Source organism: Aspergillus luchuensis, chromosome 4, assembly GCF_016861625.1.
Source record: "Aspergillus luchuensis IFO 4308 DNA, chromosome 4, nearly complete sequence".
In the NCBI taxonomy this organism is placed as follows: domain Eukaryota; kingdom Fungi; phylum Ascomycota; class Eurotiomycetes; order Eurotiales; family Aspergillaceae; genus Aspergillus; species Aspergillus luchuensis.
Genome location: NC_054852.1, coordinates 3,313,911 through 3,339,850, shown reverse-complemented (window position 1 = coordinate 3,339,850; position 25,940 = coordinate 3,313,911). Strand labels below are relative to the sequence as shown.

Sequence of the window (25,940 nt, the reverse complement as noted above, 5' to 3'; positions counted from 1 at the left end):
TCTCCCATTCAGAAGTGGTTAAAGCAATGGCAGACCGCTAAGATCATCCGCATATGTGCCTATCATGCATGTTGCATGGGCGAAGGAAACAATATCAATTCCATTACTATCCTGAGTTCCATTACCCTCTTGAATATTATTTCAGGCTACACAAAAATCCAGTTTGTTGACCACCAAGCCTCCTGTACCAAGCCTTCTGACAAGCTATCTTCTGCCAAATGGATCAGGAATGTACCTCTTCCTAGCGCAGCCTCCATTCCTAACAAATGCCGGGACGTCAGGCTTGACGGTGCCCCCCTTGCTCAATTCCCATAGCTTGCGAGCCTCTGAACATTTTCCAAAATGCACCATGAATTGATCATGCGAATAAATTCTATCTCGGTCATCCCAGTCATCATAGTCTGCCCCTGACGACTGCAAGGCCTTCTCTAGAGAAATCTGGCAGCCACTGCAGGAAACACCCCTCTCAATGACACCTTCTTTCTCGTCGAAATAAGGTAGAGCCGTACTGGCCATATAGCGCTGTAGCTCTGTGTAAACCCTCGAATGAAGCCTGGGGATAATTGGAACCCGGCCAGGCGGGAAGAGGGATTTAGCGGATGTTTCCAAAACAAATTCGAATTGTCCCGTTCGCTTTGTTTCATCCAACGAGTACACCCCAGGCAGCGTCGTTATCATAGGGATCCGGCTGGAAATAGGAACCGGACGCCAGCCCAGGAATGGTCTGACGTGACGAGTAGGCAAAAGGTAAGGAAGGTGATCGTCCTGAATGCAGAAGAAACAACATCTCATGAACGATGGAAGGAAGATAAAGCCACCAAAGGCACCGCATTCCTCACAATTCTTGGTACAGAGGACGCCATATAGGTCTGAAAATGTGTACCAAGATGCCATGCCGGTTCGGAAGATGACAAACAGGGCCTCGACGGCGTATTTGACTACCGCTTTGTAGTATCCACTGGCGCTGGCGATTTGTCGAGCTCGACGGTTTACACGATGGAAGCGGAACAAGGATTGGATGTCGAGCTTGAGGCATATCTCATGAATGAATTCTAGAGGGAAGATATCCAGGACTCCAAGACTTGAATTCAGGTCTATGGTATGGGTTTTGGGGGTCAGCAAGTGACGTATCTGGTTGTGGTGTACAGGGGATGTTCTGATGACTGCTAGGTCGTAGTCGAGTCTGTGATATGAGGCAACGCGAAGAACGTCTTTGGCAGCTGGATCTTGAGCCTTCTTGTCCAGACGCATTGTTTCTGCTGCTTCGTGCGAATCCATGTTGAACGATCGTCAGTATAGATACTGTTGATACTGCACGATCCGGCGCAGTCAGGGTCACAAAGTCTCAACCTCTGACATGGCGTGACAACTTGGAATAGTTTTCGGCTCTGTTATCAACAGACTGAATAGAGATACATCCGAACGAGTATAAGATTTCTCAAATAAATAGAACTTGCTGTATACATCGCAGTCACTGTCTATACATTCACGTGATGTCCTGCATTAACGGATTGGGGTTAGCGTTCCTTTACCATTCACCCTAATTAACTGCATCATAATCTTGTGAATACTGAACATAAGTTGAACATGGATAGTGATGATAAGCGTGTTGTGATGGGGAGTCGTGAATTGCTTGCCATGGCTAGTTTGGGGAAAGAAGATAGTAGCGGCTATCCCGGAGTATACTAGAGCTTTTACCCTATTTGCTGCTTCCTACCTGTCAGACAGATTATTTCCCACATTACCGTCCACATAACTATAATGACACTCTATCATAGCCAATTTGACAATGAACTTCGTCTTTGCCTTTCTTTTCGAGTATATACCTGCTCAATTCGATTTCTAGACCATATACACACTCCCCGGCCACACCCCATCCCTTGATTACTGATCGCATCGCGGATTTCTAATCTCGGCATGACAAGAACCCCGACTGGAATGACGCCATGAGAATCTCCTCATTCACTATATAGTTCCATATCTACCCCTCTTTCTCCATAAACATCCCGAAACTATATCTTCTTTCTTCCTTTAAAGGAAACTCTATATCATCAATATGGCCACTAAACCCTTCGCCATCATCGCTGGTGTCGGCCCAGGCACTGTACGTATCTCTCCTACCAACTAACATACTATACATCCATCCCTTGAAATAGAAACCCAAACAAATAACTAATAATCGCACAGGGAGCCTCCATCGCCCGCCGCTTCGCCAAATCCTACCCCATCGTAGTCCTAGCCCGCAACCCAGCAAACTACCAGCCGGTCGTGGACGAAATCAACTCCGCTGGCGGCCAAGCCACCGGCATCAGCGCCGATCTCTCCGACACCACAGGTGTCCGTTCCGCCTTTGAGCAGATCAAATCGCAGTTTCAGGGTTCATCGCTAGCAGCCGCCGTATTCAATTCGGGTGGTGGTTTCGTGAGGAAGCCTTTTCTCGAGTTGACCGAGACGGACTTTGCTTCCGGCTTTGAGAGTCAGGGGTATGCATTTCCCCCCTCCTCCCCTACATTCCCGAGGAAGTACTAATGTGAGAATACAGAAAAGGAGCATTCAACTTCGCCCAGAATGTCCTCCCACTCTTCCCTGCTGAGTCGCAAGGAGGGCTGAAATACCCTCCTACTCTCATTTTCACCGGCGCGACAGCCAGTCTCAAGGGCTCGGCGCAATTCGCTTCCTTTGCGGCGGGCAAGTTCGCGCTGAGAGCGTTGGCGCAGTCGCTGGCGAGGGAGTTTGGACCGAAGGGTATTCATGTCTCGCATGTTATCATTGATGGGGTTATTGATATCCCGAGGACGAAGGGGTGGGTGTTTGAGAAGGAGGATGCCAAGTTGGATCCTGAGGCTGTAAGTTTTTCTCATTGCCTTGAGCTGTTTGGTTTGGTTGTTTGATGGGGTGAGATGCTGATGATATGGGTAGATTGCCGACTCGTATTGGCATTTGCATACGCAGCCTAGAACGACGTTTGGGTTTGAGTTAGATTTGAGGCCGTATGTGGAGAGGTGGTAAGGAGAAGATTGGGGAATAGGGAGTGTGCAGTGATTGGAAATAGTATTCCAAGTTGATAATGTATAAGGATGAAGTTGCAAAGGGTAGTATGCAATTGGACTATGATATCAATCTCAATGTTCGAAAGACAGGAATAGCTTCCGGAACTTAGTGATCGCTTTTCTATAATAAAAGCTCTTAAGTGCATTTGTTATAAATAGATAGATGAATTTGAGCTAAAAGCAGTTCTACTTCAAACGTCCAGCAGACCCAGCACAACTCCGCACAACCCCTATGCAGCTGACTAACCGGCACAACACAAACCACCTCCGCATCATCAATTCCATCATCATCATCATCCAAGCTCCCCATCCACCACCACAACCACAACACCAGCTTCCCACCTACCACACCACAACTTTCCAACCACTACAATGTCATACACCACCGACCCCCCACCTTCCGGGGACCCCCCCGCCGTGTTCAAAGACCCGAACGACCCGTTCTCGCGCTTCCACCCACTAAAAGTGAACCCGAAGCTCTTCAAACGCCCGGACCCAATTACCCTCTACCTAGGCTTCGGTGGCCAAAGTGTATGGAGCTCTCTGGTAACCATCAACGTGATCCGGACACTCGAACAACACCAACGGATCGCGCACCGGCCGCTCACACAACCCGAAGCGGACGCCACGATCGAGCACTGCACGGCACGCCTCTACCACAGCCGAATCGGGCAACCGGTAGGCGTGCTCGTTGGCGCGATCGCGTGCTACAAGGCATCGCAGAGGACAGATATCTGGAAGAAGAACTTCGCGCCGGAGGCGGGCATCCGACGGTACGATTTGCTGATTGCGGGGATACAGAAATGGGTGAGGGAGAACCCGACTACGTGGAGAAAGGATGCTGCACGGGCGGGGATGCAGACGGCTTTTGTTGCGTTTGTGTGTCTGTTGATTGGTGATGGGATTGCGGGTGCTAGGGATATTAATGATATGATGATGGATTCTAGGTTGAAGGGGCTTTGGGCTGAGGCGAGGAGGAGGAGGGGTGAGATGAGGGGGGCTGGTGATAGGACGGGGAGGATGCCGCCGCCGCCGCCGACGACGCCGTTGCCGGGGTCGAAGGGTGAGGAGCAGAGTCAGTTGCCACAGCAGCAGCAGCAGCAGCAGGGTGATGGGCTTGGGGTGCAGACTGGGTCGGATGAGGAGGCGGCAAGGTTTGGGTCGAGTACGACGTCGTGGGGCACTGAGACGAAGAAGGTGGCTACGCCGTCTTATGAGACGCCGAAGCCGTCGAGGGATAATGCTGATGACTTCTGGGATGATGCTAGTCCTGTGGCTGCCGAGTATAGGGGCAAGGACCAGTCGGTGCCTGGGGAAAGTGCCTGGGAGCGCATTCGGAAACAGAATAATATCTCGGCTCAGCGGGAGGTGCGGACGGTGTATAAGCCTGCGTCGAGTTCGACTGCCTCTGCTCCTGCTCCGGCTCCGGCTAACGATAAGCCGAGTGAGCGTGAGTTGGCTCAAGCGGAATTTGACAGAATGTTGGAGGCGGAGCGGAAGATGTCGACGGACAGTTTGAACACTCCACAGCAGCACACTTCTGGGTGGTGGGGGAAATGGGACTGATTGTTTGTATAGTGGCTTGTACATCATAGTGCTGACTTTATTGTCCATGGCATGGACAGGTGAACTCTTATTACAACTTTCCCCTCTGCCAGTCGATTGATTGTCCTTGACCGATAGTTGCCCGGTGCCAGTTGGATACAGCTACATGTTTCCTGCAAGCAATGCCTTCGTAAGGCCAAATGCTCTAGCATATTTGAGCAGTGTAGTCCGGAATGGCTTGATTAATCACTAAGTGTCTGCATAGTATGGCAAGACTTAGACAAATAGGTCAAGGAGCGACTTTTCTCGTGCCCCCGAGGGCCATATTTAGAGACGAGGAAGAATGAAAATATGAAAGAAAACCATTATAGTGCATCTTCTGGTAACTGAGTTATTCCTTGCCGGTCTATCATTATCAGGGAAGCGTAGTGTCAGGGTATACAGTTCCAACTATCACGATAACCAATATCTCAGATATGCCTTGGCTGAATGGAAAAAGAAAAAAAGGGGCTGGGGGAAACAAGCAAATGTAAAAGTAATTGAGAGAATGAAAAGAAACAGAATGTCATCAATCATCATTGTCCAACTGTAGTGGTTGACAGGTTAGATGCAATGCATCAAACGTACGCTTATATGCGCCCGTCGACGATAACGCTCTCGTACGGGATCGAAATATCAGTAGCAACCCACGAGTCTGTGCTCTTGGTGCTGCCCATCCGAGCCAGGTTACGGATCTTGCTGCTCAGGCTCTCGTTGACACTGCGGCCCCGGCGGTGCTCGAAAGACATACGGCGTTGTTCCAGACCCGGACGGCCATCCGTGTGAAGCGTAGGTCCCGTGGTCATCGCGCGAGGCAGCAGCCGACCGAAGTCTTCATTGTCAATGGCGATGTCTATGGTCCCTGAAGACTCGCGTGGAGAGGCCAAAGGGGCAGCTGGGGGAGGTGGCGGTGGAGGAGGACTCAGATGTTGGAGCTCCGGCAAAATGGGAGGGTTCTCGGTCTGCTGGTTTGCCATTGCATTTTCGATCGTCTCCTCTATGCTAACCGTCACAGGGGAGCCGCCGTAGCTATGTCCGCCACTGTCTCGACGAGGAGCCATGCTTCGTGTTCGGCTTGTGGATCGACTTCTTGGGAGATGAGGGTTGTATCTTGGATGCATTGGGAGATTCGTTGGCACCGCGCCAGGCTGATGGCTTTCGGGAATTGGAACAGACATCGAACGACCGATCCGTTCAGCATCACCCTGGTATTTGGCATCACTAAGTAGGATGCCGGCGTCAGAAGGCACCGGAGGAGTCGGTGCTGTTTCTTCATACCCGTTATATTTGGGGTGCTTCATGGCTTTCGGGGTTGCTGGCAGTCCCAAGGGCACACCGGACCTTGAAGAGTTCGAATCGGAGCTGCTTGGATACTCTGGAGAACCCTTGTTTGTAGCAGTCCGGTTCCGGCCGGGAGTACGCGGCGCAAAAGCATTGATGGAAAATGTCGCATTTTCCAGAGCTGAACGGCTCGGCTGCAGTTCCCCTGGAAATGGGATGTTAGGCGCCGATGGATTGCGTGCCAGCGACAGACGCCGAGCTTCAAGCTCTGCAGCGGCAAGCTCCTTCCTCCGCTGTTCCGCAAAATTAACTTGAAGGGTAGTAGTTTGCTCCTCGTGAGCTGCCTGTGCCAGCATACTATTGTCACTATGAGTGTTATCAACGACATAGATGCCATCATGGGTGGCACCGCCGTTGAAGAACTCGGGCACAACTTGCTGAGCGCTCTCTGTCGGCTCGGTATCGTGACGGCTACGAGACCTCGCTCTTGTCCACTTCGAATCAGATGGTATCTCCCCCCTCCCACCTGCACCCTTTTCAGGTCGACGACTGCCGCTCCGTTGGCGGGTCCGCAACCGTTCTCTATCACTCGCAACTAGTCTCAATGCGTCCTCGGCACTGGATCCCGGCAATGGAGACGAGGGAGATCTGGCGTCTGACTCTTGACGGTCCATGCTGCGTCCTCTACTGGAAGGACCTTGATTTTCAGTACCAAGATGGTTGGCTGTGTTTCGACTGGCGGAACGGTTTTGACGGCGTTCAGAGGAGTTGCGCGAACGTGGTTTGCGCACCCTGCTAGCGCTGCGTGTTCGAGATGATGGCTTGTTGGCGGCATTGGCATTGATCCGAGCCAGCTCCTCTGGCGACATTGGGACAGGAGAGGAGGGAGAACGTTTGGCGGGTGGAATGTATCTCTTTTCGTTTCGCCCCCGCGTCTCCTGTGATGCGTTTCTGGAGCGGTACCTCCGAGCCGAGGTCTGACTGGCCGACTCATCCGTATTCCTTCTTCCTCTTCCGTTAGGACGATTTCCTTGATACTTCTTCGCGTGATAGTTTGCCTCGCCTAGGCTACTGATATACGGGTCAATGCTGCGGCCGCTAACGCTGGGGCTCCTAGCGGAACTGAAGCTATTTAATGTTGACGCTGGACTCCGGAAGTTAGCCGCCATCTCGGATTGGGCGTGCAGATCATTCTCCGACGCGTTGCGGTGATGAAGATTTAGCTGCAAGCCATCTGGCTTTCGGTCCCTGGTTCCGTTCCGGCTGTCCGAACGCTCCTTTAGAGCCTCAAAAACCCCAGCAGCCGGAGAAGGAAGACCCTTGATGGTGGCGAAGGTATCCGCTGTCGCTTGGACTGCGGTCTGAGGACTGGGCTTGTACTCTTCAGGGTCATAGCGGGCAGATGAGAGCAAACCAAGCTGCTCGTCATCTGCTTCCTCCCCTTTCTGCTCTGATGGCTGACTCTCGTCATTTTCTGACGTTGATCCAAAGTCTAGCACTTGTTTATGATATCCCGTAGAGGGAAATGTAGGAGGGTGTACATCAATCGGAGTCTCCCCGATAGACGGAAGACGCCGTCTGTTGAAGGCGGGCGTGGTTGTACGTGCATTCATGGCGTTATTTATGCTCTGGATATTGTTTAGCTTGTACGACCCAAACCCACCCGGAGACAATGCAGATTCAACAACCGCAGATTCCGCGATTGGTGTAACCCCGGGCGCATTTGTTGGAGTTCTGTCATCTGACTTCAGCCCGGGGAACTTGAATCGATTGTTTGGTTGAGAGTCAAATGATGTAATGAGCTTCAGCGCTGGCGTCTTCGATACCGGTCTGCCATTGACAGCTGGTCGTGGGTGGGAATTAGGAACCATAATACTAGCTGTGTTTGGATAAGGTTCCGGCGATGTCATCGGAGACCTTCTTGTAATAGCTTCCGCGAAAGATGTAGCCTGTTGCGCAGCGGGAGACGTCCATGGCTCGGAGGGCTCTGCACCCGTGCACATGAAACACCGAATCGCAAGCTGCTGCTGAGAGTGAGACACAACATGTTCCCCCCATCGGCGAACCAAATACGATTGTCGCTGCCAGTCCGTAGGCATCACAAGGCATGTCATCAGAATGGCTTCCATATAATAATTCTGGGAGACATAGACTTCGATGGCATCGTTTCGGTCTCCCAATGCTAGAAGTATGGTGGCTGCCGTATGGACATCGCCAATCTCCAGCAGCTTCTGGACCAAAGCTTGGCCGACCTTGTTCGACTGCGATTCTCCAGACATCTGACTGAATGCCAGGAGCATCCAGTCGGTGATTGAAGCTGGTCCCGATGTTATCATGGAAAGCATATAGTCTGTATCGCATTCACCAATCCATTGGGCAAGTAGAATGGCACTTTGACTAGCTTCGGGATGGTTGCTCACTAATCACAGAATCAGCAAATTTGGAAAAACGTATCTAGTAAGTGCAGAATGGAACTTACGTTCATCCCTAATCAGACCTTCAATAACTCCATCGAAGCCAAATACAACGCTCAGCATCTGTTGGCGTAGATCATCCGGCGTGAGGCGGGACTCGTCAAGGGGTTGATGGTGTCCATAAGGCACATCATTGAGGCGTGCACGCGTAAAAGGGAATAGATCTACTGGCTTTTCGGCAGGACTAAGCTGGACCTCATTTCTCAGCCGTGAACCGGCGCGGGAGCTTTTTGTTGACGACATTGAAACAGACGAGGCGTAGGCATAGGAAGCCCCGGATGGCTGGGGCGTTTCTCTCCCAGATGCTGAAGTTAACGAGAATGATGTGGTGGTCTGACCGGACCTACTGGGTGGTGAGAACGGGATCTTGTGCATCCCCGAGGAAGCCTTCGAGCTAACGGAGTTCGTAACCGAATTGGCATGACTCCTATTCACAGGGCTCGTGACATCGGCACGCTGTTGACGCACAGCTTCGACTCCATTCGTGTCGAACGGGGTCCTTCGAGAGCCAAACATCGCACCAGACTCCCTCATGTTTGGCGGTTCCTGTAAGGTGCGTAATCTCGGTTGCTCTGTGGGTGGTGGCAAAGCTCCAGCGGGGGCATGTTGCACATTCGCGACCATGGCAGGGCTGTCTATATCGTACTGCTGGACAGTGTATTGAGGACCAAGAGTAAATAGTGTGGCGGTCGGTCCATAGTTGGCAAAGCCACGTGGGTTGTCGATGGTGGGGATGGGCTCATACGTGACGTGCTTGGTCCTGACATCCCATGCCCACGTTTCACTGTTGACGGTGTTTAGCCTCGCAACCCGAGGGAAGATGGCGGGCGCCTGCTTACCCTTCAAGGTATTGCACAATCCTACCATTCTTAGACCAAGCCATCCACTTCGGTTCAGTGGCTGGGGAGCCATCAGACCTCTTGAGCACTCTGATAACGCGTGGGGCTTCTTTCTGCGGCGGTTTTGCTACACTCCAAACTCTCAAATCACCATTGGCCGCCAAAGTGGCTAGCATATCTGATTTCTGCTTAGATGAGGACGCATGCCACGCTAACGAAATTATCGCCGATGGTCCTCGTGAAGTGGACATGGTATGTAATATGCTGAAGGTTGGGTGCAGTGTCGCGAGCATAATCGAACCATTTTGGTAACTACGCCAATCAGTTAGACCATTCAACTGCCACAACCACTAGGCGCAGTGTACATACCCAATAGCATATGTTCGACAATCCGTAGCGGGGGCTAGAGCGGTAATGGGATCAAAGATGGTGCGGCACGAAACATGCTCCGAAGTAGATGGCTCAAATATGATCACGTCTCCTTTTTCATTACCTGCAGATAGTGTGAGAACTTGTTTGCGAGAGAAAACATGGCTTTATGAGAAGGAGGGATGTTACCAAAGGCCACATTCCCATTTCGCATCCAGGCGGCAACCTTGAGCTGCTCGAAGGAGGCGAACCTGGCGAGTACGCTTCCTGTGAACAAATCCCATACGATTGCAGTCTGGCTGACATCGTAACTGACCACCAGCCTTCCCGCACCACGTTCGCTCACATTATCCACATATATGAATCCGATGTCGTCCTGGTGGTTTTCGAAGCGTCGTTCGAGTGCCAAAGTATCGTGGTGGAGACATACAATCACCGAGCCCTCCGCATATAGAAGTAAAGACGCGGTTGACGCACATGGCTCAAGCCGGGCAGGGGCGGTCTGTGTCTGCGTTGATACTGGGGGCGCGGCAGGCTTCATTCTTGAAGGTCGAGGATCTGGGACTTGAACTGGATTTCTGTTCCATGATAATTCGACCATCGTTTCGACTGTACACAGAGACGCTCCTGAACAGGGTGCTGGAATTGCTTAACTCGTGTTCCTTGTCCCAATCCCAAGCTCCGTCTCCAGACAAGCGGCTATCAAGTGCGCGGTCCAGGCACACAGTAGAGCAATTATATAATTGGCGGTAACGGCGTGGCAATGGGCACAGGCGCTATTCGGGCCAAAATGAGCAATGGTAATTATAAACCATCCATTGGCACGTAATAGAAGACAAGTTCAAGCTGGGCACCGAGGGTGCAATCCCGCCCAGGACAGCCAACGAGATGTCACTGCTCCAAATGCCTACCGAATCAAAAACCCAAGCTTTAAAGTGTTCTCAAAAGACATTTGACTATAAGGTAGAGGAGACCACAGTCAGGGTATTGATATACGAATTAGAAGAACAACCAGAACGACGGCCTTTCGTCCCAGCAGACTCGGGGTTAGGGGGTGGCGAGAAAGAAGCGAGGTTGTAGCAGGGTACAGCGACAGATATGATGGTGATAGCGCGCTAAATCCGAGCCGAACAAAAAGGCAGACGCACAAAAATGCAAGTGAAAGGCAAAGAATGATGCAGTGGAACGGCCAGGGATACAACGCACTAGGCAGGCTACCACGTTGCTGGCTCAAATTGTGGAGGGGGAAAGATAATAAGGAAGACCAGGGCAGAGGCGGGGAGGGGAGCAAAAAGTAAAATGGAAATCGATTGCACTAACACTAATGACAGGATTCACACGAGCATAGACTGATAGCCGTGCTCTGGCCCTGTGGAATTTTAATCCTTATTATTCTCCAGACGGCGCCAGCCATGGGAGGCTGTTGTGTGGTTGTAAAGGACAGTTACCTGCAAAATCTGAGACGTCTCCGAAGGCAGCAGAGAGAGTCGATCGAAATCTCCAGCCATCAAGCAACACGAGCTAGCGCCAAGGGGAGTGGACGGCGCTTCCATGGACCAGGATATCATCGATATGGGACGAGCAGGGCGTTCAACGACTTAATTAGCGGACGAGGGCAAATAAGACCCGTCGACCGGCATGAGGAGCTGTCGGTGGCTCCAGCAGCGGCACACCAACAAGCATGCAGCAGCGGGACATGAGAGCCAGAGTGCAAAGCAGACTGCCAGTCGATCCTGCCGCGTCTGACCAGGGGGGTCTGCGAGAGGAGTTCAGTCTCCTTCGTGTTACGCCGTTGGCAGGCTAACCAGGAGCTATAGGAAGATCAAGCGGGCTAATCATCGAGCAATGCCACCCACAATCAACATGAAGCGCAATCAGTGGAAAGGAAAGAGTTTGAGACTAAAATCGAGGAGATTAGATGAGCGCCAATTGTTGCACCGATCAGAGATGGGCGGGAAATGGGGGGGTGAGAAAGGGAGAGAGAAGCGTGGTGAGTAAGTAGTATGGAGTCGTGGTGGTGGTTAGTTCAATCCTATTGCATGCGTCCGTTTTTTGCCCAGGCGGGGCTGGAGTGGTACCAGTGACATAGTTACCACTAAGATTCAGTATGTGAAGCAGAGGTATACAGGACCTTATCCAAGGGGAGTTCTGCATGGCCAGCGGCTGCTGTCAGGGACCTTTCCCGTCGGCTCCTCAGACCTGATTGGCTTCCGGACTGCAGAGGGCGTTTCTTCACGCTGCAGGCCTCATCACTCGGTTGTGCCAATCAGCGCCCGCACCCGCCCTAGAGTCGCCCTCAAGTGACCTGCTCGGCGCGTAAATGAGCACTCTGACTGGTATCGTCAATGCGTTCCCTCGACTGCTCAATCCATGTGGCCAGTAGGATTGTGGCTAACATTGGGTGATGTGCAGTGGGACTTCGAATCACATCCCTCGACGTGCTGGGGACGGAACTACTGAGGTAGGTGATATACTTGGGTACTTACGTGGATGTGAACACTGAAATAGTACGCAGAAGGACCGAAATAAGCAGGAAACATACTAAAAAATCTTCCGTTAAGATGTGGAAATGGGAGGGCGCATGCATCCTAGATGATGTCCTCAAATGAACCTTGAACATGAACCGAAAGAGCCATCACTACATGTGCCGTAAGGCCGCCCATAATCGTTACCATGATCTGAATTGCGCTCACCCTTCGCGAAATGGACAGGGTGGTGCTACAGTATATACTATGGCGGTGTAGAAACCGCCGGCACTCAGGTTCATAGTACTACTCCCACGGGTACTATTTCCAGACTGATAATATACATTGGTATCATGAATGGGAACATCATCACCGTGTACACAACCAGAGGGTGTTTCCTTTGGAAGGACCGGATACCCAAGATGGTCGCAGTATAAAGTACATTTATCGGCGATTTATTTGACACTTACAGGAGCTAAGGATCTGAACGGTCGGTCACAGTCGGAGCTGGTGAGACAACAATTCTACGCACACCCGGTAAGAAAGTATACGGAGTATGGAGTCCAAAATAGCCCTTCCACAGATGGACACGGCCTGTGCATGCAATGTGATGTGATTAAGTAGAAGCTGCGCTGTGACTGGTGTTCTTCGGGACTAGTGGGAGGTCCCGGGGCTTAGACATTGCGGGGTGGTCGAGGAGCTCGGACGGTGATGAGATTTTGCCTCTTCCTTGGATGTGATAAGAAAAGCGTCGGGAGACGCAGGCATTCGGCCCATGCTAATCCTGGCGGACTGAGACTGACTGAAATTTATCACCCAACAAGATGCCTTGTGCATGGTAGGATTCAGTCTGTGTCACGCTCGGAACAACGACATTGTGGTGGTCATCCAATATGAAATCGAATGCTCCTCAATTAGAGCCAGAGTGCAACTGTACACTTGGGCCTGTACGTTGCTTTCGATGATGCCAACGAGAATCCCAAGAAGCTCTAGACTTCGCGACAGGGTACTGCCATTTCCAGTTAGACGGACGGGGATGCCGTGCAACGCGACAGGCGGTCACGGGTAGATCACATGATAACGGAACTGCTTGGCTCTGGCTATCACGGCAAAACATCGGCCCGTGATCTGATTTTCCGCCTTCTCCAAAATCTTCTGGGTTCAACAATATCGATAGCAACGAATATCGATCCCATTCTCTGCTGCTTTACTTTTCCTCCCTGTTTAGCGGTCAAGGCCTATTGTCAACAAAATGGGTGTGCAAAAGAAGACTCGCAAGTTCGCGCAGGTATGATTACGAGGCTTTGCAGTCGATACGGAACGGAAACTGATCCTACTGAATCTATAGATGAAGCGCGCCATCAAGGCCCGCGATGAGCGACTGAAGAAGCCGGAAGCGAAGAAGGAGACGCCCAAGGAGGATCAGCTGACTCGTCAAGTTACCCAAGCCCCTTCGAACATGTTCTTTGCCGCAAACACTGCCCTTGGCCCTCCCTACCACGTGCTGGTCGATACCAACTTTGTTTCCCACGCTATCCGAGCGAAGCAGGATCTACTTACTTCGATGATGGACCTGTGAGTTGCACACAATATCTGGGCTTTGGACATCTGCTAAGACTAGCTGCAGGCTATACGCGAAGTGTGTTCCGACCTTCTCAGACTGCACCATTGCGGAATTGGAAAAGCTGGGTGACAAGTACCGCCTCGCACTTCGGGTTGCCAAAGACCCTCGGTGGTCTAGGGTCAAGTGCTCTCACAAGGGTACCTATGCAGATGACTGTATCGTGGATCGGGTGAGTGGTTACTCAAACCCCTTCGTTTGGGGTAACACAGCGCGCTAACGGCTCTTGTAGGTGACGAAGCATAGAATTTACATTGTGGCGACCAACGATCAAGATCTGTGTCGCCGTCTGCGCAAGATTCCTGGTGTGCCCATCATGAAGGTTGCAAGGGGCAAATTCACCATCGAGAAGTTGCCCGATGCTTTGGATTAAGCCTTGGTTTTGCGAATCGCTGAAAGAAATGGCAAAAGATAAGATGTGTTTGATACCACGCCATAGCATGACGTTTCACGAAGATATACCCAATTACCGCTTACAAGCGGACGCGGATTCAGTTCGTCTTCAGCCTACAAACGGGGAGCTCGTCTGGTCCCGCTGCGTCCGAGCAGGATCATCCTGTCTGATGCAGTACAAGTCAATGCGATGGCAACACTACCTGGCAGGCCAGCTCGAGTTGCGCATTGGCTTGCGACGTGCGTGCGCCTCGACTGGACTATCTCGATGACCAGATTGTCCCGATGACCGCCATAAGTCCATGCGCGCGGTGGACGTGACCAAGCGAGACAGGCGGAAGCCGATATTCGGAGAGCTTAGATAGCAGATAGATAGATGGTCAGTGTCGGCGGTCCTAGCCTGCATAATTGAAGCTAGAACCGAAGAACATCTTAATAGTGCGTTTTATAATTTCCACGCTTACCCCGAAATACTAGCTATATTTTCGTATCTATTCCCGAACAACAGATAGTTGTCCGGGTGATTCTGGACGCAATCAGGCCGGCCATGGCCACATCACCAATTACCCCAATTGCGTTGACATCTAAAGTAGTTAGAAAGCATTCGACCAAAAGAGGAACGATTGATGGCTAGTTATAAAAGGCCCCAAAGTATGACTCAATGCCTCCCTCCGCGTGCGGGGAACTGGTTCCAGAAACGCTTATCATCCCCTCAATCCCCGCCGACAACAACATCATCATCACCAACCAAATCACTTAGTACTTACATACACACACAATCCAACCAATCTACAAAACCAATACCAGCCACAGCATAATGACTGAAAAAGAAACCATTGTAGTAATAGGGTACGTCTTTTCTCAATCCCAACGTCACCCAAAACCACAACATCAGCACCACTAACCACCCCACCCATTTGCAACCAAACAGAGCCGGCATAATCGGCCTCTCCACAGCGCTCTACATCCAACAACACCTCTCCCCATCCCAACGCGTTCTCCTCGCAGCCCGAGATTTCCCCCACAGCACATCCCTCAACTACGCCTCACCCTGGGCAGGCGCCCACTATCGTCCGGTCCCCGGCTCCAACGCCCAACACACTCGAGAAGAAGCACAAGCCCGTCGCACCTACGCACACTTCAGGACACTCGCGGCCCAGGAACCAGGTGCGGGCGTCCAGTCCATCACTGGCATCGAGCACCTCGAGAACCCGCCGGCGGAGTACCTCGACGAGAAGAACATCCAGGCAGTGTATGGGCATCTGGATGGGTTTGAGTACTTACAGCCTGAGGAGGTGCCAGGGGATGTGAAGTGGGGAGTGAGATATGAGACATTCGTGGTGAATTCGCCGGTGTATTGTGCGTGGTTGCTGCGGGAGTTTGTCTTGAGGGGTGGGGAGGTGAAGGAGTATACGTTTGTGGATTTGAGGGAGGGGTTCTATCTTGCGGAGAGGGTGGGGGCGGTGGTTAATTGTTCTGGGTTGGGGTTTGGGGATGAGAAGAGTTATATTATTCGGGGTGAGTGATGATGATGATGATGATGGTGATGGTATAGTGACTGACTGACTATTTTAGGGCAAACGTGTCTGGTCAGGAATCCGTGCTCGGCGACTATCACTCGACAGAATAGCGATGGCTCGTGGTCCTTCTGTATCCCGCGCCCGTTGGGTGGTGGGACGATTATCGGGGGCACGAAGCAGCCGCATAATTGGGATCCTAATCCGTCGATGGAAACACGGGCCCAGCTACTGGCGAATGCTGCTAAGTGGTTCCCCTTCCAGGAGGGAACTAGAGGAGAGTTCGATGTTATTCGTGATATTGTTGGTCGTCGACCGGCACGAGAGGGGGGTATGAGGATTGAAGTGGAGAGGATGGATCAAGGTCAGGAGGTGATCGTTCATGCGTATGGAGCGGGGGGTCGTGGGTTTGAGTTGTCCTGGGGTGTGGCGGAGGATGTTTACGATTTGATGCGACAAAGCGGACTGATAAAGGAAAAGGCCTCGCTATAACTTCTACTTGCGAGGTCCGCCTTACTACGGAGGTATATTCGGCATACAAAACTATGGTTGGAATGCTGCATGACAGCTGCAAACTTCAGTAAAAGGAAGATGATACAACTTTTCGTCTATTGTTCGTAACATTACTTATCACGGATTATGGTCGCCATGGACACTAAAGCATATCCAAACATCGGAAGGCTCATTCACACAGGTCAAGACTCCCGGTCGCCAGCGGGTCACTTGAAGAGGTGTTTATATTCTTTTTAAGGCTCACATAGACAGAGTATGGTGGCTTGAAGATCAGCATTGTCAACAGGTATACATGTCGTGTGCGTGGCCATTGGGATCGTTCTGGGCTAGATCAGTTAAGTTTTAGAGGACACTAACGGCACTCATACCTGATGCCGGGTCGGACTGTCTATGGCGAAGGAGCCAATGGGGCCCAATTGCTGGGTTGAGTGTTTCCGCAGATCTTGAGATGATCATCCGGTATGGTCATGTTCTGCAGCTGGTCCGGCGCTTCGATAATGATCGCCATGAGGCGGATCTCGACGTGCCACTCAATGTGGCAATGGAACATCCAGATGCGTAATTGACCGGTTAACGTCAGTTTGGAGACACCAACTTGCAGGGAGGGATTACTTATCAGGATTCATTGCACGGAATCTAATCACGAAATGACCCATGGGCTCCACCATGAGCGTATCTCGGCGCATGGGCGTGGCAGAAACGTTGCGGTAGCCATCGAAGAAGCCACCGTACGGGTAAGTGCGCTGGAGCACCTGGAAATCATGACCGTGGAGATGCCACGGGTGGAGATTGTCATGGTGGTTGTTGAGAACGATTTCCACCACATCACCATAATTGACAACAAAAGGGTTCACATCTCCATAGAGGTCTGGGTCTAAGCAGGCATCGGGGTCAGAATAGATGGCAGTGTACAGCGTGGGCGAGTCGGGAGCGTTATATGTCATGTTGTTGATGCTGTAGGCGGGCTTTCCATCCACTGTGGTCGGGTAGACGTCGAAGATAAATTGGTGTTGTATGGGGTCAATCAGTGGAAGGTTGTCTATCGGTGTTAAGGTCACATCATCGAGGAAGTCCAGACTTGCATTGTTGACATGAATGATGGGCGGAGGAGGCAAAGGAGCATCCTCGTTGTACATGAGCCATGCGGTGCCGTTGGGATTGTACCCTGGAGGTGGGCTCCTTCCCTCTTGAACGAACATCTCATCAATATCGAGACCGTCCCAGATGGCGTAGTTCTTGCTAGTATCATTTTTGGTGGTGAGAAGGATGTCGACTCGTTGTCCAACGGCCACACGCAGATACTGGGGTGGAAGGAAATGCGGTTCCACTGCAATGCCATCCATACCAACAATGGTCATGTCGTGGTCGTCAATGACGAGCGCATGCCCGGGAAAGTTGCCCATGCAGACAACGTGGATCAGGTAGGTCGTGCCGGGCTTAACGCTGATTTTGGTGTTATGCATGTCGTTGAACAAAATCGCATCAGGTAGCGGCTCTAGACCTCCATAAGGGGCATGGTCTCCTGGAACTATGAATTCATCGAGCAAGACGGGTATCTGTACATGATACCAGTCGGATAAGGTGAGAGTCATCTCCTCATCATAGTGATACGGGGCAGGAACATTGTCGTGCACGATGATGGGACCGCGCAACCCATCAGGATACTGACCGGGCTCGTGGGAGTGATACCAATAGGTACCGGTTTGATTCATCTAGATCCACGGGGTCAGCAGGCGCAGTTCAGGTACTGATCCAGCAAGCATGCTCAGCTTACCGGAACAACGTAGCGCATGCGCTGGTTGGGGTGGAGCTCGCATTGGGTGACTCCTGGGACACCGTCCATGTAGCCATTGTAGTTCTGATGCAGACCATGCCAATGGATTCCGGTGGACTCGTTCCCCAGCCCGTTGTACACGTCGACGATGAGATTGTCGCCAACATCGACATCAATTTGGGGACAAGGCCAATGTCCGTTAATGCCGATCACAGGCCTCGCATACCCATCAGGTGCTGCTGTCACCCAAGTTATATTCCAATCCAGATACACATTTTTGCTCAATGCCTGTTGGACGAACCCGTACAGGCCGAGCGTTGTGAGGGTTCGGATCATTGCCGCGGCTTCGAGTATAGCATTCACCGGATGCGGGCGCAGACTGTTGGGAGCAATTCCTGAAGGAAGGTCGAAAATAAGTATGTACAGAAAATTGCTCGGGCTTACTATATTATCGACAAAAACTTAGATCAGCCCGCGGAGCAATAAGGAAAGCAACCCTTGGCGATATGGATGCCTCGTCGGTGTCGCCGCCACGGCATCAGATCCAAACAAACATTTCTCGCATGGCCGGACAGCAAGCCTACAAATGAGCCGATCCGATGCGAGTCGTGCTTTCAGTCGCCGCCCGGGAGAAATCATTCCAGCATAGACATAGAATGCGAGCATGTAACCTGTCCTTGCTTCAAGGGGTGAGGAAGGAGAAGTAGGGAGTCGACTAGCTCCTCCTACATGCAGATACCTTCCCGGTTCAGAGATGCAGGATGCCCCGGCAAGAAAATTCCTGAGGTATTGGCACGCTTGTCTGGCTGTGGATAATAGCCGAATATATTGACGCCTAATGGCGGTTACTTCAGCTATGAAGGGGGTCAAATCTCAAGGCACTGTGCGATAGATGTCCGCGCTATTGATGCAACGGGGCACTCCCTTCAACGTCGTTATCTGTAGGCTAGCCCTTGGTGCCTTCCCTATAGCTTCCATACTTTGTGTTCCCCTTCTCGTGCCAATAAGATTTTGGAGGTCTGCGGCTTGGGATACATGACCTCTTTTGAAAAAGCATATCTGCTTTGTTGAGACCGACAATAGCATGGCTCAGGGACCGAGACCTTGAACCAGCGAGCGAACAATCCTTCCTCATCCAGACCGCGACAGCAGGCATTGGAATGCGCCTTCCGCCTTGGAATCGGGGGGATGCAAGGCATTCACTTGATGAGAAGACTACCGTGTTGGAATATGCCCTGTTCCCCCAAAGGCAGTACATATTTGGGTCCACCAGGTGGCTACCACGATGTTCTCAACATCAAGCACTTACATGAAGTATTTCTAACTCTAGTTAAGCTGCAATGAGTACAACATGTACTCCCGACCAATCACATCCATCTTCGGCAATCGACCGCTTCGATCTACTTCGACCGTACAGCAACACATACTTCAAGAAGTTTAGGCGTCCGAATTAGCGGTCTCTTCCCTTCCAAGTAGAAACTCTTGGTTGGTCTCGAACATGGATGCCTGGGGGTCGGAGCATGATCCGATATAGCGGGAGGTCGTCAACATGGCACAATGCAGGCAAGGGAGTTTCAGCTACGGCCACCTCAAGCAAACTCTCATCCCAACCTCTGTCAGCGGAACAGCGTGTCAAGCCTTACCGATTGTCCGAGACCCGAGACAGACGGTGACGCCCCTTGATCCCTCAGCAGCTGTGGATTGGTCAGCCCCCCTGCGTTTGTAGCCCTAAGCACCCTCGATAGTTGGTTCTGATGTCACAAGATGTGGAGGAGAGTTCATGTGTACCCCAATCGGCAGGTTTCGCCGTGAGGACCTTACATTGAACGAGCTACGTTTAAAAGGGTTCTTCAATGCTGTCTCCCTTCTGATCTGTACATCTTCACACCGTCTACTCAAGACTGGACGATACGAGCAAGCAAACACCATGGCTCCTTGGATCCTCGGCGAGAAGTTCAACACCGTTTACCCCCACAAGGGCTCTATCAAAGCTCTTTGGGAGACGAAGTGGAAGTTTGCAGTAAGTTTCGCTGGTGGTCGGCATCACCACCCCTTGCTCAGTGGTTGGCCAGCCGTCAGGCAGTCCTTATCTAACGTAGCCTGCAGTGTGAAAAATCCGTCTACCCATTCCACGACGGTGCCATCGAAGACTTTCGACCTATTTTCCAGAAGCTTATTGATGTAGGTTATCATGATCTTGCCATGTGCCCCTTATTAGCGCAAGGGTAACATGCTCACTCTATGATAGGAAAACATCAACGATGCCTACACAGATGCCTACACACAGGCTTTCTTCCCGGTTGCCGAGGCCCTGGAGAATAAGGCCTCCGCTGCTTTGAACAACAACAATGTAGAGATGGCATCTGACCTGCTCCGGAGAGCCGCTGTGGTCTACCGCATCTCCCGCTTCCCTTATGTCGATCCGACTAGAGAGGATATCAAAAAAGAGGCCTTCAACCGACAGAAAAAGGTGTATCTGAAGGCCGCTTCCTTTTGGAAGCCCACCATCCAGGAGGTCATCATCCCGCACAAGCATAAGTCGGCCACCGACGGTGCCTATGTTCCCCTCTTCGTTCGTGTCCCGGAACATGCGACGGCAGAGAACCCCGTCCCAGTTGTTGTGCTGATGACTGGCCTGGATGGATACCGCCCTGACAACAGTCAACGCACCCATGAGATCATCAACCGGGGTTGGGCGACAGTTATCTGTGAGATCCCCGGTACCGCGGACTCGCCTGCCGACCCCAGCGACCCGGAGTCGGCGGACCGTCAATGGACCACCGTTCTCGACTACATGGCGACTCGTCCGGAGTTCGACATGTCCCGGGTTGCTGCCTGGGGTCTGAGTGCTGGTGGGTTCTACGCGATCCGGGCTGCACATACCCATCGTGATCGCTTCGTTGGAACCCTCGCCCACGGACCGGGGTGCCATTACTTCCTGGACCCCGAGTGGTTGAGCCGTGTCGATGACCACGAATATCCATTCTTGTGAGTACTGTGACCTCATCTGCCATTGCCAGAGACACTAATGGCACCTTTGATAGGCTCACTCCTGCCTGGGCGAAGAAGTACGGCTACTCCAACCCGGAGGATTTCAAGAAGCATGGCCAGAAGAAGTTCTCTCTTCTCGAGACAGGCATCTTGGATCAGCCTAGCTGCAGACTGTTGCTGCTCAACGTAAGACTAATGCACCCTCAAAATTCCAGATTGGATACTAACCCATGCCATGCAGGGTGTGGATGATGGCGTTACCCCCATTGAAGACTGCCTGATGCTCTTCAACCACGGAAGTCCCAAAGAGGGAAGGTCAGTCAGCTCAAACCAATTCTCTATATACCTAGTACCTAACCATCCCCTTCCACAGATTCTTCCACGGTCTCCCTCACATGGGATACCCTCACAGTCTGGTCCCGTCGTACAAGTGGTTCGAGGATGTTCTGCGCTCACCCCAGGAGCCTCTTAAGAACTGAAAAGGAGGGTTATTTCCAATGCGTCGTACATATATAAATACTTGATATATATGTCAACGGCCAACTTCCGACTGAATGATCAACAATGAAAGTGATGACTGCAATGAGATGAGAACATGGGTATCTCGTACTTGGTCTGCAAAATCTTTACATGACACTTTAGTAGTAAAACCAGATTCTGACTATCTTTCTGCCTGTCTTTGTGATCGCAATGTCCTGACCAGAATTTGTTAAGTATTGGCAATATGACTTTCCGTACTCTGGTCCACAAGCCGTAAAAGAAGGTTCCCAAATCAGCTCAGGGCCGTAATTTAACTCTCTCTCAAAACTCAGAGTCATGGTCATCTGAGTGACAGTCAAGCTCTTTCCCCACCACCATCTCAAAGACCCGATCTGAGACACGATTGAATAGTCATGAAATTTAAGTTCTCTCCAGACCCTGCTTGAGAGTAGCTTAAGTTTCCAAGACAGTTTCACTTTTCCCAACCCCCTTGCTGATATTATGTGCTCGTATGTCTTTAGTAGTAACTTACGCTCAGACATGGTTTCAAACTCAATGGCTTCCCCCCTCTCTACTCTCTCTCGACTCTTCGTCTGTCTGTATAGTACGGAGTATTAATTAATACTGTACTTCTTCTAGATAAGAATAACACCAACTCAGAAATTGTCACAAATATCTTTTCAAGGAATTGTTCCCATTGTTCACGTTGTCATTATTTATCGTGTGCATATTTCCCCATCGATATTTTGATAAGATGACTGTGTGTGCTTTATTTATCCCCACCTCTGCTTCAAACTACCTAGCCCAGCTGAGAAACAGCTCAAGTATAATACCCTGTCTCAAACATCTCATGTTCCCAACTCGCCAGGATGAAAGACGACGTGCCGAAGAGATTGTTATATTCGATGGGTCGGGTGGTATAATACTTCAAACAAAACCCCCGTTAACATTCTCTCTCTCTCTCCCAATCAAGGGGGCAAGGGTAAAAAAACGGTCTGGAAGAAGAAAAGAAAATACGTACCTCGAAAGTAGGATCATACAACCCACAATCCGCCACAGTGCCATTATACCCCAAGGTACCATCCGCCTCCTCTTTCACGAACTCGCTCAGCAAATAATTGTAGCACTTATCAGCCGCGTCCGTATACGCGACCCCATTCGGCGTCTCGCCCTGTAAATACCCCAACCTAGCACCTTTGAGCAATCCATACACGAACTGAGCGGATCCACTTGATTCAATGTAATTGCCCTCTTCCCCACCGTGCAACATAACCTGCCACCAGCATCCGGTTTCTGCATCGGCATCGTTGATGATCGTGTTAGCGACGTTCCAGTATTTCGTGTAGACGTCGTCGCGCTGTGTCTCGTTGAGTATGGCGCTGTTTTTCCCGGACCGTTCGAGCAGGTCGACTAGCGTCATGAACCAATCACCTAGGGCGCGGTTCCAGACGTAGGGACTCGCGCCGGTGGTGGGGTCGGCCCAGGAGGCGGTCTTGCTGGAGTCGTAGCCGTGGAAGAGGAGGCCGCTGGAGTCGTCGTGGCAGTGGTCTTTGAATAGGTCGAGGCTGAGAGTTAGGGCATTGGTTAGGGTGGTGTTGGTGGGGTCGAAGTAGGTTTTCCACATGGAGATGAAGGAGCTGAGTGGGAAGAGGCCTTCGAGGACGCCCCAGTTCGGGTAGGGGTTCCAGTACCAGAAGGCGCCTGGATATGATCGATGGTGTTAGTATCATGCTGTTTCGCTTCGTGTTGATGTGGGGTATTGCCTGACCTTCTGAGTCGCGGGTCCTTGCGTTAAAGGCATCGTGGAGGTTGTCGAGGGCTTGTTTGTAGGTATCGTTTGGGGCGCGGTCGTATCTAGAAATGCAAGTTGTTGGATTGGACTTGCAATTTGAAAATCAGCTAGTTTGAGTGATGACTTACTGGTGATACATAACATCTCCTGACGCAAATATAGTCAGCGGAGCATTCACAATAAACGAGACATCCTGCACGGCTGGGAGGAGGCTTTCGGCGCCATCTAGGGCATAACTGTGCCAATCCACCTGGCCGCAAGAATCGGCATCGTAGTACTCCTTCAGACGGGTAACGGTCGACTCGAAGAGCGTGACCTGGGAGATATTTGGGTAGATATCATCTCCTGGTGTGAAGTCACCCAGAATGGCATCCCGGCGGGCAATGACGCTGTCTGTCATCCAGGCCGAGTATGGACGAGTGTCTGGATCACAGCTGATCCCCACCGCAGCGGCAGGCAGGGAATGCGACAGCAATCCCGTCAATAGGGCGGCGGTGAAGGAGAAAAAGGACTGGGTCATGGTGGCGCGGGGGTGGGAAACGAGGGGGGAGGGGGGATGTGGTACTGTTGAGCTGCCATCATCTTAACCTTATGTATTTAGTGTGTTGAGGGGACTGAGATGCGCCATGGAGGAGAGGGACAGGACGCCGCGGACGAGGAGGGAATCGTAAGACCCACGGAGGGAGAGGACGGAGCGGCGTTCCTCGATAGTTCAATCGGGATGAAAGGGATGGTGGAGATTGCACGGGGAGATCGGTGAGCGTCAGTTGGGGAGATCGTGCACAACATTCATGGGTGAGACAGACAGCTCCCAGGCTTCCTTGAAGTGGAATGTGAGATGAGGGTCTCCGGCAGCAAGGTACAAGCCAGACCGTCGATTCAGCGTCATTGTGTTACAAAATAGTTGGATTCACTTGGTGCACTTTTCATTTGCGCCTTCAGGGCAATGCTGGCTCATTTCAACCTAAAAAAACAAACGTTCTACGTACAGATCGGGCATAGCAAATCATATCATGAATCAGTTCATCCCCTGGATAACGAACCTCCAGACCCTGTCGATGTCTCTCAATCAATCAATCTGGTATCTTCTCTCCATTTGATTCCTCACTCCGTCCCAATCCATGCCTCTGTAGATTCAGTTCAGCTGGCACCGATCCAATGGTGGCTGAACCAGGAATCCAGGCGACACGACTAACCGTTCACGTTTAACCGCAAGAGCCATCCAACCCAAGTCGCGGACATCGATACCAGGCGATCTAGTTTGGTGTATCCTCGTCACAATTCAAAGAACCCAAAGAGAATCAGCATTGTATCTACCATCCATCAACCCGATTGGCATCCCAGGTCCGGACAGCGGCTTGGGACACCGTGCCCAGTGTGGGGGAGGTCCGCAACCCCTTTCGCCCAAGTGCCTTTTGCGTCCTTGGGGATGTATCGCACAGAACTCAGCCGGCTCCTTCCTGTGCAATCGTCTCGTCGTTGGAAACCGGCACCGGGGTGCCATGAAGCGCTGCCAGGCGTTCCTCTTCCTTCCTCTCACGGATTTTCTCCGTCTCGCGCCGCAAAGCTTCCAGGTTCCACGTGCCATCGTCCTCTTCCTCGTCACTGCTCTCGTCGTCAGCACGCCAGTTGCCCTCTTCGAACAGTGTCCGTCCAGTGGTTTCCTTGGCCTTGCGGGCCTGCTCCTCAGCAGCCTTCTTGTCAAGACGCTCCTTCTTCCATTTGGCGAATGTCTCAGGCGTGACGGGCGTCAAGTTGCCGGTCAGCTTGTGACGCTCACTTTCCAGCCAGTCTTCGAGGGTCAAGGTGTTGAGTGGCGACTTGTCCATGAGAGCCTTCTCAGCGGCCTTCTGTTCCTTCGTCTTCAGAACGAATCTGTAGTCCATCAGCAACCGTAGCAAGCAGTACCAAAAGATCAACGAGCCAAACATACCCAGGGGGCAAACTGTGCTTGTACATGCACTTGTCACCTCCATTAGGACAAGTCCAGAACCAACCGTACTTCTGGTTCTCGACAGCCTCAATGAAGTACTTGCAGACCTTATCCGTAGTCGTGCGCGGGTTACCGTGCTTGCTGAGAATGACCTTGCGCAGCTTCTCCTCATCCCAGTCGTCAATCGTATCCTTCTTCTTGGCCTCTTCCTCAGCCGCCTTCACGTCTCGAGAATCGGTGTACAGATCCTTCTTAGCCGCCTTGCGCTCCACACTCGCGTCGTGACTGAACTTGCACTTTTTACCCTTCTCACAGTTACCCTGCTTGTAGAACACGCAGAGCACAGTTTTCGGATCCACACCAAAAGGAACCTTCTGAACCTGCACGGGCTTGAACAGTTCCAAGGCCTCCTTCTTGGCCTGCTCGGCGGCCTTCTTCTCAGCCTCTCTGCGGGCCTTCTCGGCTTCCTTCTTCTTCGCATCGGCGTTCTTGTTGGATGCCGCTTGAGCCTGTAGCTGAGCAATCTGTTTCTTGGCCGAACCACCCTTTTTCTGTACAGAAGAAATACCGGTCAGTGGGCTTGTAAATTTCTCGAGGGTCGATGATGGATGGTGGAGGGAGTGGTCTGCGAGTTCTAAAAGGGCTCGTTACGTACGTTCTTCATGCCAAAGGTCTGTACAAAATCGCAGATTAGCATTTACTCTAGGAAATATCGATCGATCAAGGGGCATTTCGAACCTTATCCTCGACCGTGGCCTTCTTCTTCTTAGGCTGGTCCTGCTGCTTCTTGGGAGGCATCTTGGCGGATTTGTGTAGATTTGCACTCCTCTAATATGTAAAAAGAAATGTAGTAAAAAATAAGAT

The 25,940-nt window shown here is 51.6% G+C and overlaps 10 protein-coding genes across 10 annotated transcripts; 5 read left to right on the top strand and 5 right to left on the bottom strand.

Annotated features, from left to right (window-relative positions):
* Positions 1-204: 204 nt before the first annotated feature.
* AKAW2_41177S (uncharacterized protein) lies at positions 205-1,278 on the bottom strand (the record flags this gene model as incomplete). Its single annotated transcript, XM_041689587.1, has 1 exon — positions 205-1,278. One exon carries the CDS (start codon positions 1,276-1,278, stop codon positions 205-207), a length of 1,074 nt encoding a protein of 357 aa, XP_041543257.1.
* Positions 1,279-2,056: 778 nt separating this feature from the next.
* Positions 2,057-3,009, top strand: AKAW2_41176A (oxidoreductase, short chain dehydrogenase/reductase family; the record flags this gene model as incomplete). Its single annotated transcript, XM_041689586.1, has 4 exons — positions 2,057-2,104; positions 2,188-2,483; positions 2,543-2,846; positions 2,920-3,009. The coding sequence occupies 4 exons, from the start codon at positions 2,057-2,059 to the stop codon at positions 3,007-3,009; spliced, it is 738 nt and encodes a 245-aa protein (XP_041543256.1).
* A 413-nt stretch (positions 3,010-3,422) lies between these two features.
* On the top strand, positions 3,423-4,616 carry AKAW2_41175A (putative endo-1,3(4)-beta-glucanase; the record flags this gene model as incomplete). The annotated part of the gene is made up of 1 exon (XM_041689585.1): positions 3,423-4,616. One exon carries the CDS (start codon positions 3,423-3,425, stop codon positions 4,614-4,616), a length of 1,194 nt encoding a protein of 397 aa, XP_041543255.1.
* Positions 4,617-5,224: 608 nt separating this feature from the next.
* AKAW2_41174S (uncharacterized protein) lies at positions 5,225-10,198 on the bottom strand (the record flags this gene model as incomplete). Its single annotated transcript, XM_041689584.1, has 5 exons — positions 5,225-8,334; positions 8,395-9,173; positions 9,229-9,540; positions 9,598-9,721; positions 9,787-10,198. 5 exons carry the CDS (start codon positions 10,196-10,198, stop codon positions 5,225-5,227), a joined length of 4,737 nt encoding a protein of 1,578 aa, XP_041543254.1.
* A 3,116-nt stretch (positions 10,199-13,314) lies between these two features.
* AKAW2_41173A (rRNA-processing FCF1 family protein) lies at positions 13,315-14,056 on the top strand (the record flags this gene model as incomplete). The annotated part of the gene is made up of 4 exons (XM_041689583.1): positions 13,315-13,350; positions 13,411-13,637; positions 13,690-13,855; positions 13,916-14,056. 4 exons carry the CDS (start codon positions 13,315-13,317, stop codon positions 14,054-14,056), a joined length of 570 nt encoding a protein of 189 aa, XP_041543253.1.
* An 837-nt stretch (positions 14,057-14,893) lies between these two features.
* On the top strand, positions 14,894-16,085 carry AKAW2_41172A (FAD-dependent oxidoreductase; the record flags this gene model as incomplete). Its single annotated transcript, XM_041689582.1, has 3 exons — positions 14,894-14,925; positions 15,008-15,594; positions 15,652-16,085. The coding sequence occupies 3 exons, from the start codon at positions 14,894-14,896 to the stop codon at positions 16,083-16,085; spliced, it is 1,053 nt and encodes a 350-aa protein (XP_041543252.1).
* Positions 16,086-16,714: 629 nt separating this feature from the next.
* On the bottom strand, positions 16,715-18,216 carry abr1 (multicopper oxidase abr1; the record flags this gene model as incomplete). Its single annotated transcript, XM_041689581.1, has 2 exons — positions 16,715-17,818; positions 17,881-18,216. The coding sequence occupies 2 exons, from the start codon at positions 18,214-18,216 to the stop codon at positions 16,715-16,717; spliced, it is 1,440 nt and encodes a 479-aa protein (XP_041543251.1).
* Positions 18,217-19,807: 1,591 nt separating this feature from the next.
* ayg1 (heptaketide hydrolyase ayg1) lies at positions 19,808-21,350 on the top strand (the record flags this gene model as incomplete). Its single annotated transcript, XM_041689580.1, has 6 exons — positions 19,808-19,900; positions 19,987-20,061; positions 20,129-20,868; positions 20,925-21,057; positions 21,113-21,186; positions 21,245-21,350. 6 exons carry the CDS (start codon positions 19,808-19,810, stop codon positions 21,348-21,350), a joined length of 1,221 nt encoding a protein of 406 aa, XP_041543250.1.
* An 821-nt stretch (positions 21,351-22,171) lies between these two features.
* Positions 22,172-23,663, bottom strand: AKAW2_41169S (uncharacterized protein; the record flags this gene model as incomplete). Its single annotated transcript, XM_041689578.1, has 4 exons — positions 22,172-22,276; positions 22,373-23,052; positions 23,120-23,205; positions 23,272-23,663. The coding sequence occupies 4 exons, from the start codon at positions 23,661-23,663 to the stop codon at positions 22,172-22,174; spliced, it is 1,263 nt and encodes a 420-aa protein (XP_041543249.1).
* Positions 23,664-24,588: 925 nt separating this feature from the next.
* On the bottom strand, positions 24,589-25,874 carry AKAW2_41168S (translation machinery-associated protein TMA46; the record flags this gene model as incomplete). Its single annotated transcript, XM_041689577.1, has 4 exons — positions 24,589-25,018; positions 25,077-25,627; positions 25,732-25,749; positions 25,815-25,874. The coding sequence occupies 4 exons, from the start codon at positions 25,872-25,874 to the stop codon at positions 24,589-24,591; spliced, it is 1,059 nt and encodes a 352-aa protein (XP_041543248.1).
* Between the last annotated feature and the right edge of the window lie 66 nt (positions 25,875-25,940).